Here is a 10793-nt window from a genome sequence, read left to right as displayed (position 1 = left end):
ACGGGAGCCCCCTAGCAAGCAGTGGCTTCTCCTTCTCCGAGTTGCAGTAGGAGATCCAGGTCATCTTCCAGTGCCGAGAGGGACTTGGAGTCGAACACGGGACTATGCTTGGGCTTCTCCGGTAGGTCACGTTGCAGTGAGTCGCCGAGTTTGTTGATGAAGTCATCGAAGTCGCAATCGAACGCCGATGTGGGTGCGCCTGGCCCCTGAGGTCCAGAGTGTTGGAGAGAGGCTTCCGTGCTCTGATGCATTCGGCGATGGATCGGTCGACCTGATCGATTCAGAGAAGATGTCACCGGCGTCAGCGAGAAGTGGACGTAGTGTCTCAGAGTGGTTCCGGGTCGTGGGGGCCGAGTCGCAAGAGCGTCGGAGAGCAGCCTCCACGAGCTCGACGCACCCGGCGATACTACGGTCCACCCGATCAATTCTGGTGATTAGATTCTAGCGTTGATCCGGGGGATGGAGGTTCACCCCGGAGACGGCTAGCCTAGTTTCCAATTAGATCGGAGAGTTGGGTTTAGCTGGATCCGTCGGCTAGAGTGCCGACGTCTTGGCTGAAGGCGAGCGACAGTGTCTCTGGCTCCCTGAGGTTGGCAACGTGGCTGTTGAAGCCACCTTGACCGTTGGCGACGCAGACCCAGGAGTCGAAGATGAAGGTGGCACCCTTATCAGGTACAGCGGCGGAGTTGAAGGATGCCATCTAGTTCGCTGGTGGATTTTGGATGAACACCCGTACCTGGCGTACCAGCTGTTGATCTTTTACCGGCAAGCCCATCGAGGGAAACTCCCGAGGTGGTTGATTGTTGGTAAGGTGTCGCCGAGATCAGGAACTCGAAGGTGCAAGCAACATAAGATTTAGACAGGTTTGGGCCGCGATGTGTGTGATATCCTACATCCTATATAGTGGTTTGTATTGCCTTCGATTGGTTATTGTGTTGTTCTTTGGAGGGGTCCTGCCCCCGCGTGGATAGGGTTACATGGAATCCTAGACCGATACTAGCTTAGGAGTCCTACCCGAGTACTACTGGGGTAGTTTACTTCTGTACCAACTAGTCCTACTTGTATCCTTGTACAACATATATAAGGTATGTAATATGTCTCATCTCTTATTCTAAATATCTTTATGCCTTATGAGCAGTCCTACTGCCCCGGGTCTGACAGCAGGTGAACTGTCCCCTATAAATACCCGTATAACCGTAACTGATGGGACGGTTGATCCCTATTGAATAGAATACTTGTTTTCCACTCTGAAGGTGTTTGTGCGTTTCTTGTTTGTTGAAGTGTTTCTTGGGGTTGTTGCGATGCTTCTTCACTCCAAAGGATACTATCCACCAACAAGAGGCTGAGGGGGTATAAATACCCGAGCTCTAAAATATAGCCGTTAGTGTGCAAGATAAGTGTGTCGGAATTTCCGACCCTATTAAATCAGCCTGGCTGAGGACACCGTGTCAGAAAAACCTGGCAACTTCCGACGGGGATCGGAACTTCCAACCCACCATTGGAACTTCCGGCACACACTAAAATAATGGAAAAACCAAGTGCACAAGTGTGTGATTTATGTCTCTCTTGGATGGTTAGCATCTCAATCAAACACTTTAACATCTTTAAGCTATCCATTCGCGTCCCCTTAATAGTACGGTGTTTCCTATACTCAAATTCAAAAATAAAAATTAATAAAAGATCTTATTTTAGGCTCCAACACCGTCTTTCAAAATAAATTGCGATAAACTCATTAGCTCCTTAATTATGCATATCATCAACACCAAAACCTACTTGGGGCCAAATGCACTTTCAGTTGTGCACACAAACTATGTTGTGAGGTGACAAGAAACGAAGCAAAGTGCCTTTTTTTGCACTAATAAGCAGTTGGTGGATTACGTATCGCTAATTTCTGGCCAATCTTTTAACCAAGAGATCTGCAGGCCAACGTCGGATTCTAGCAGACAGCAGACGTTATGAACGACCATTCCATCTACAAATACCTTTGGGCGATGAATTGATTATATACAAGACAGTACTACCATTTCTGTAACACGAAATACATGGTTGTGTGAAAAGTGACTGCAACACGGCTTAAGATACTCGTACCAATTCTTCACATCCCAACTGACCCTGATTCAGTTTCTCAAAGTCGCACTCAAGGTGATACGTAACAATCTTACAAAAAATGTGAAATGTCTAAAGCACTTATTAGCACCCTGCTCAGGTCTTCAACTTTTCAGAGTCATGATACACACCACCATGCAATTGATTAATCTAAACATCTGATGGCACACTGAAGGTTAATCGGATTGGTGATTGCTCCCCTGTTGTAAAGAGTCATCCCCTATTGTAAAGCAGGTTTCCAACCTTGCATCGCAGCCAAAGCTTCAGCATTAAGAGGGCTAGAAAGGTGTTGCAAAGTTCCAGCTCCCACCTGCAAGAAAGATCCCTCCTTACTGAATGAAAAGGAATAGAAAAGACAGTAACACAACAGCATAATAGAGACCATGGCAGTACTTAAAAACTGTGACCTGACATATGCTACTGTGTGTGTGAAATTGTACAGACTAAAAGCATTACTGATAAATGATGCCAACAACTGAACTATCAAGTGATAACATTATCTATAATTTAAGTACCTTGTCACAGATAACATTATCTATAATTTAAGTACCTTGTCACAGCATCTATTACATTATATCATCCAATCAGTAAAGGGGATTCAGAAATGAATTATCCGTTCAATTAGTAAATGGGTTCTACGGATAATAAAATTTCTAACACTTTAAAATTATTAACAGACTAGTAGAAGATTCATTTGACGGAATTCAATTTGGACAAACAAAATGCTACAATTTCTGGAGAACCCATTACAAACTAACTATGCCTAGTTTTTTCCTTCAAAACTGAAAGCCTACAATTTGGGAAATTATTGCAAACAACATCTCTCCTTATTTGGAAAATAATTCAGTCCATGAATGAGTTGCCTCAACTATCCTTCCCTACAATATATCATCCAGTCAGCAAAGAGAATTCACAAACGAATTATCCTTTCAATTTTATATGGGGTACTTCAAATATGATTATAAAATTAACCTACACGGATCACATCTGAATAATCAGGAATTTCAATAGCAGCATACAACCTAGCTGAATCAACGTCGCATCATATAAATCGATGGATTCCTTACCTTGGCTGTGTTGTTCGTTGACGTATTGGCCGCCAGTTGAGTGGCCGATGTTGGTCCTAATGCCTGGCGCAGGGCGCACCGGCAAGCCCCTATGCGGTGGGCGTATGCCCGGCGAGCCCCTAGGTAGACCGAGGCCTAGGACGCCGAGACCCTACGCGACGAGACCTTGGCCAGCGAGCCCTATGCGGACCGAGGCCTAGGTCGTGACAGCCAGCGCGACGAGGCCCTGGCTGGAGCTCCAATCAGCGGATGGCCGGTCGAGGGAGGGCCGCGCTCAGGCCGCCGCCAGCCAGGGAAGAGCCGCACGTGGATGGCCGGTCGAGAAAGGGCCGCGTCCAGGCTGCCGCCGCCGGGGTACGGCCGCCGCCGCCGCCGGGGAAGGCCTGTGCGCAGGTCGCCGCCGCCGGGCAAGGGCCACACGCAGGCCGCCGATTGGGGATAAGATTGAAGCAGTCAGTCAGCGATGGTCTAACCGGTAATTGGATGAACAAGGCGTATTTGCGCTGAGGATAAATTGACTAAACTGTCCCTGATTAAAATAAAACACCCTCTGTTAAAATCAACGCTCCAGAAAATTTAGGGGGAGAGGAACCACCGGTTACTCGCGAGCACCGTAACAAACCTCTCCTATTCTAATGCAATTTTGCTGCTACCTTCAGGGGGGGGAAAAGTAAAGACTCTTGGCAATAAAGTCCAGTTGTTGATCAGGGTTTGCATTCAGCTACTCTGTAATGGCATCATCCAGTCCGGCGCCTGCCTTGGAGGGGATTCTCTGGTGAGATCTCCGTAATTGAACAAGCAGGAAGGGAGTGGGAGTCTGGATCCATCAGCTTCGTCTTCGTGGCTTTCATGCGCGTATCGCCATCACCATGGTGGTGGTGCCGCCATCGCCGCGTCAATTTTGTAGAGCACCCTTAAATTAGCTAAATACTAAATTTCTTAATGAGTTCTTGCATGTGCAATTGATTTGATAAAAAAGGACACAATTTAAAATGGTTTAGCGCCTGTAGATTGTCATAAAATATGCTGAATTTATATTTAAATAAACATCCGAATTAAGTGATATTTTTCTGTAGCAAAGCACATACATTTAGCTAGGAGATGAAGTTTAGAATTAAACTGACTGTGCTCCATGTATGCAACTTTTGCCTCGACAAATAGTTAATATATTGTGGTGCAGACCATCCTTTTGTGCCATGCTGTTCTGGTAAATGCTGATAGCTACCTTGTATATATATGGTGTTGTTTTCCCCTGAACAAAAATGCAATGCTTTTCATATGATTTGGCAGTGCTCCTGCCTTTATTCCAAAAAAGAAAAGAAAAGAAAAGAAAATGCAATGCTTTGTTCCATGTTATCTGCACAGGGCTTGATCTGCGTTGTTGCTGCTAAGTAGATTAGTGCTAGTCTCTGCGGCAGTTTCTCAGGGTTACTTGCATGCAGAATGATCAAAGCTCTGTTCAGTTTCTAGATTCTTCTCTCAGGGCTGGTTTTGTTTCAGATCTTCAGTAAGTTTTTGTTCTTCCGGTTGTGTGTTGCCCAGCCGCTACAATAACAACGAAGTTAATTATTATGGCTTCATTCCAGTAGCAAATGAAGCACGCAACAATAATCACTGATCCATATGACGAAATGTTTCAGGCACATTTGTTTGGCCAAAAGTAATAGGATATCTGCTGCCGTCACCAAAGCCTTCCAATTATCATTTTTCGAGTTTCAATTGATATATATCCCGTAACAAAAAAAATCAGAATTAACAAAGTTTGAAGCAAAAAAAAAGGTGACGTTAGATACATTACTTTGTAATTTTCTATCTAAAAGCAATACCTTCTCATGCCATTCAACATTTTTGTAGTGATGTGGGAAATCTAGATCACAATCAACAAGTCATACAGCTTTTTTCTCTCCTAGAAAGCAACTTGAACTAAAGTGTATGCTCTTCCATTTCGCTGAAAAAGAAACACTTCCAGGTGTAAGGCAATCGAAAGGACTGAACACCAAATGTCACCACTGAAAAGAAAACTTCATTCCTAACCCCTAACCGCGATACTACTCTTGATAGCTTTTTATTTTCAGTAAGATCCTAGCATATATGCAGAGATCTTATTTTCGGTTAAAGAAGAAAGATCATGTGATGATATAATTCTGACAAATATTTTAGCGTGTGCAATGAGTCAAATGATTGGGCAGCCTTTGCGATCAAATGTTTGAGCTTCCTTTTGAGTTTTATAAAGCTGGGATCCAACAAGACTACAAGAGGAAGGGGCATCTATGTAAAGGCAAGTGAAGGCACATGCCAATCATCTATCTGAGCCCAACTAATCATGTGAAGGTACTTGTGCCTTTGGGCCCATGTAACGAGTTAGAAGTGCGCGCCCAATTATTACTTACTCTCCTTAATCTATACTATATCTCCTCCCTTTTAATCATCAGAAGGTTCGTCTATTTGCATCAGAGAGCAATCATAAGAGGCCTTGAAAGGTGATCTTTCGCCCAACACGCGCACTCCATTCGATCCTAGTTGTACGAATAAACTTGGATTTTGTTGCGATGCATTGCAGCAAAAGTAGATTCCGCGCCGTTCCTTCCTCGCCCTCTCATGCTGGTTACATGCAGATGTTCATGTTAACACTGATGATGGCTCTAGTATACATGTTGCAGACTTGCAGTGAGAGAACTGCAATGCATAACGTAAGCTTGGCGTCAGTTAGAAACCAGAGGATATTAGAAAACAGCAACTATAGTCTATAGGATGGAAATAAACGGATGTGTTTTGTGGATTAGTTGAGGAGGAGAAAGTGGATGGAGATAGTGTTTTAATTTCAGTGTGGATTCAGATGCTTAAGATCATGAGTTAGTTATCGCACAATTAGATCAAACTAATTGCACATCAGTGTTGTCTTTTTCCTGGAACTTGTCATCCAAAATATTCTACTTTCTGAAGGACCGCGAATCGATCGATAGCACTAGCTGATTAATCGCTTATTTAAGAAAAATGTAGGACGATGCCCAATTTGTTCGGCGAGCATCTTGCACTAGCTAGAGTGCACGAGATTATTATATGCCTACTCATTTTATTTGATTTAAAGAAACGTAGAGTTGATGTGAATCATGTGACAATGCTAATTCATCAGTTCATTGCTAAGCGTGAACTAAATTATAGATTAATTTGATTCTCACCCATGTGGCATATATATGGTTGGGAGCTATAGGAAAGATTTGAAGAAGATAAAACAAACAAATTAATTAAGTTGCAAGGGTCTGCATCCTGGCAGCACAAAAACTGCATTCTAAAAGCTAAACAACTACACCATAGCTTGACGATATCGCTCGCAAACCGACCAGACGAGGTACCGTTGATTGTACACCGAATTTTTATAGAAACAGGGTATCCGATCCGTAGATCACCTAGTACGCTAGCTATCTACAATTCTACATAATACCGTGATTGAATTTTCTCCAGTGTAGTGAGCGGAAGGAGCAACTATATTAGGCATGTGAAGTTCCAGTGCTTGTAGCCTTCAACTCTGGCCCCTACAACTTTGACCTTGACTTGGACTCTGAGATCAAGCTAGGTATCAGGGACAAAACAGATCACAGAGATATTCTGTGCAACTTGTCATTAGTATAACGGGAGCCACAGTTTGGTCGGTTTGGAGCTTGTTGTGCAATATTAATTAAGCAAACTAATAATCAATCTCAAGTTGAAGACCGCCGTACCGTGATAAATAATGTAAGTGAATTTGTGTTCTAACTGACTGATCACATGTGTAGACGCGATCCACCATCAATAACTTCCTGCTGGATCACATGAGCCATCCCTAAAGTAGTTTTGGATATTATGGTATAACTATTTGCATTTAAAATTTTAAAACTATTTTTTCGCGGCTCCTAAAGGTGGTGGTGCTCTCACTCAATTTCATAGCTAGATCTGCTCTCGACTTGGACCTCCTACTTTTTGTACTAAAGCAACTCTAATTAACCATACATCATTCAATGTTCCAAATTCCCATTTGCCCTTAATATCCTAATTTATACTCTGATGCAACTATGGCCGTGGGAAGCAACTTCTGCATTCATGACTACCTCCTTATTAACATCAATACATCAAGTTTTTGGTGGTTGCATCAACCTACTAACACACTCTAGTGCAAAGAAATAACCAGACCTATGAAGCATCCCCTTTTCTGTTAATCCCACTGAAGAGTTACAGATGTTAATGTTCACTACAACAATTCTACGATTCGAGTGTTTTTTTTTACAAATGGATGGCGATTATTACCAGTGTTTTTATTATATTGTTTTTTTCAAAAATTCCTGTCTTCTTTTAGCCTTGGTAAGATAACTGCTAGGACTTATTTATCAAGCGACCGATGATTTTTTAATATTTGTTGGGGTTTCTTAGTTGTAATTTGTTTTCCCTCTAAGAATATCCAAACGAGATTAAAAAAACTCTCCACTTGATAAGAAATTAGAAGAACAACAACCCTTGGCCATTTAATAGGAACACTCAAGAAATCTTTAGTATCATCTAGTGGTTTTAAAACCCCCCGAGGTGAGAATTTTCTACCTTCCATATATTTGAAATATAATACTTCCTTTTTTATTTACATGTCATATTAGGTTTGTCCTAAATCAAATTTTTTCAACTTTAACCAAATTTATAGAAAAAATAATAACATCTATAATACCAAATTTATTTCATTGAATCCACCATTAAATATATGTTGATAGTACATATGTTGTTGGTTAGTATTATTGTCACTCTATTTCTCTATAGATTTGGTCCAATTTAGCCACATTTAACTTAGAACAAACCTAATATGATATGTAAATAAAAACGGAGGGAGTATTCAGTTAAGAAAACATGAATTTGGAAGTTCAAATGACATTTGGACCTTTATAAAAACATAAGAACTCTAGTTGGGAGATGTCTACCAAAACATGGTTGGTTAGAATCAATGGTAGATGCCGGGAGATTGAGAGCACGCAGTGGACGGATGCAACTTGAGAGTACCGGAGGTCGGTCACGTTGATCCCATCATGCACCGTGCAGTCACCCTGCCCATGCCACCACCGGTCCAAATCATTGGTTGACCGCTTTTGCCGCCCCCACACCACACCAACGAATTGAATCCAATTATGTGGGACCCACGCATCCATGCCTACTACCATCACTCCTGCTAATCATTCTTAAGATTGGCCATTAGCACCTCACCATTTGTTTTACTTTTTTTTTTTGCTTTCCCGCCACTATATATACTCCTCCATGCAACCGCCCCATGCACCTCCTGCAGCAACCACCTTCTCCCCTCCCATCACCAACGACCACAACTAACTCTCTCTAGTCTCTTGATCCTGTGTGTAAGTGTGTTTGTGTGTGGGAGCATGGACTTTTCCTACTTCTTCTCGTCGTCCTCGGAGAAGAAGTCCTCGAAGCGCCGCCAGCAGCAGCAGCAGCAGCAGGACAGTGGCAACGAGACGAGGTACCTCGGGGTGAGGCGGCGGCCGTGGGGCCGGTACGCGGCGGAGATCCGGGACCCGGCCACCAAGGAGCGGCACTGGCTCGGCACGTTCGACACCGCGGAGGAGGCCGCCATCGCCTACGACCGCGCCGCCCGCAACCTCCGCGGCGCGAACGCCCGCACCAACTTCGCCTACCCGGACCTGCCGCCGGGCTCCTCCGTCACCCCATACCTCTCCCCCGACCTCTCCGCCGACCAGCTCCAGCACTACTACGCTAACCCCCTCGTCACCGCCGCTCAGCCGACGCCGCCGGCCTGCGGTCAGCCCGCTCACGGCGGCGCCGGCGGGGAGGCCTACCAGTACCACGTGCCGGCGGAGATGTCGTCCTACGGCTCCGTCGATGCTTCGATGGCCTACGGCGGGAACGGCGCCGGGATGGATATGTACTTCGACGGCGGCAGCGGCGCCGCCAGTGGCGGTGACAGGGCGTGGTGCGACGCGTCGGAGCTGGACTTCGGCGGCTACAACGACGACGCGGCGGCGGCGGCCAACGCGTCGCACGGCATGTACTTCGAGGAAGGGTATGTGCACAGCCCTCTGTTCTCCCCGATGCCGGCGGCCGACGAGGTCGACGGGTTCCAGCTCGGCGGCTCGTCGTCCTCGTACTACTACTGATCGATGTACTCCTGTCGTCGCCGGCGGCTCGGCGCCCGCTGGAGGGGACTGCATATATCCTCCGGCGTGGCGAGTTGTTTGTGTGTGTGGGTTGCTTAACTAGCTGTTTGACCTGCTGTGTATTTAATCATCATCGGAGTGCGTTGTGAGTTGGTGGACCCGGTCTTATGTTTTGGTGATATGGGTCCGAAGTTTGTACGTCCTTGTTTTATCTGGTATCAAATGTATTATGTATAAAGTTCAGTCGGCATGTATTCTGTGTTGCTGGCGCTTTCAGTGGCTTAGGGCAATCTTTTAATTTGCATCAATGCAAGATACTCTCTATTTGGTTCCAAGCAGGTAAAAGTTCTCCTCAATTTTCTGACAAACATCCTAGAGTTTTTTTTCTTCAGAAAATAGAATTAGTTTCCGAACTCTGCGGCCCCACATAGCCAAATTTTTTAGTATTTTCAGCTCACAAGCTAATCACAAATAATAGAGGAAAGAGTACATAAACTGAAGGAAGAAATTAAAAGTAAAGTTCATTATTGCCTAGAGTTAGGCACCTGAAATCATGTAATTCTTCAAGCGACCGTGTCAACCCGATACTCTAAAAAGATCTCCTTCATTTCGGCAACCATGACCTTTAGGATAGGGTAGAGTTCGAGGTTTTCGAAATTAGTTGGTCATGGCAACCTTTGAGGCTAGAGCAGTGCTGCGAAGGCAATTTGATTGACGAATGCGGCAGTGTACGGAGCGGCAAGGTGGGGTGCCACCAGCTAATAGAGCATAGGATAACCAGTTGGTGGTGTTGATGGCAGGAGCAGCAATGAAGTGAATTATTTGGGGTGCCCTAGAGGCAGTGGTGGTGGACCAGCATTGGAAGCAGCACTAGGTATAGCCACAGGAGTGGCAAAGGTGGCATGAGAAGAAAGAGCGATGCGAGGTAAATCACTACTACATAAACTGTTTTCAACGCCGGTATTTTCACCTCCGGTTCTCAAGGGATCAGCAGTGAAAATATTTCACCGTCGGCCCTATAGTGGTTGCGCGCAGTGGAATATAGGACCGGTTTGAGATTAGTAATAACCAGCAACCCATTCAATTCTTTGCTTGTTTCATTGACTAGATTTTGAATTCCTGGTTTGAATTTGGTGGAGAGGTTTTGTTCATGGTAGAGGCAAAATCCACATCAAAATGCATAAGGAGGCTAGTGAATTTGAAGTATGGACATCACCCACTTGTTTTATGATTGGTAGTTAGCAACCTATTCAGTTCTTTGCTTATTTCATTGGCTAGGTTTCGAATTTGATGAAGAGGCTTTGTTCATGGTACTAGAGGCAAAATTTACATCAAAATGCATAAGGAGGCTAGAATTTTGATGTATGGACAATATCCACTTGTTTTATGCTTGGTAGCTAGCAACCTATTCAACTGTTCGCTTGTTTCATTAGGTAGATTTCGAATTTCTAGTTTGAATTTGATGGAGAGGTTCTTTTTT

At 44.4% G+C, this 10793-nt stretch overlaps 1 protein-coding gene and 1 long non-coding RNA gene across 2 annotated transcripts; one reads left to right on the top strand and one right to left on the bottom strand.

Annotated features, from left to right (window-relative positions):
• Positions 1-1996: 1996 nt before the first annotated feature.
• LOC112893222 lies at positions 1997-3638 on the bottom strand. Its single transcript, XR_003228750.1, has 2 exons — positions 3174-3638; positions 1997-2416 (listed from the first exon to the last, which is right to left on the bottom strand). It is a non-coding gene; the product is annotated as an uncharacterized LOC112893222 (long non-coding RNA).
• A 4922-nt stretch (positions 3639-8560) lies between these two features.
• On the top strand, positions 8561-9313 carry LOC112897296 (ethylene-responsive transcription factor LEP-like). Its single transcript, XM_025965573.1, has one exon. It carries the CDS (start codon positions 8561-8563, stop codon positions 9311-9313), a length of 753 nt encoding a protein of 250 aa, XP_025821358.1.
• Positions 9314-10793: the final 1480 nt, after the last annotated feature.

The sequence above is a fragment of the Panicum hallii genome, chromosome 1, assembly GCF_002211085.1.
Source record: "Panicum hallii strain FIL2 chromosome 1, PHallii_v3.1, whole genome shotgun sequence".
Classification (NCBI taxonomy): Eukaryota; Viridiplantae; Streptophyta; class Magnoliopsida; order Poales; family Poaceae; genus Panicum; species Panicum hallii.
This window is presented reverse-complemented; position numbering and strand designations above follow the sequence as displayed.

Bases quoted from the DNA above. Each gene is read 5' to 3' on its own strand.
- LOC112897296 (XM_025965573.1), top strand. From the start codon at position 8,561: ATGGACTTTTCCTACTTCTTCTCGTCGTCCTCGGAGAAGAAGTCCTCG.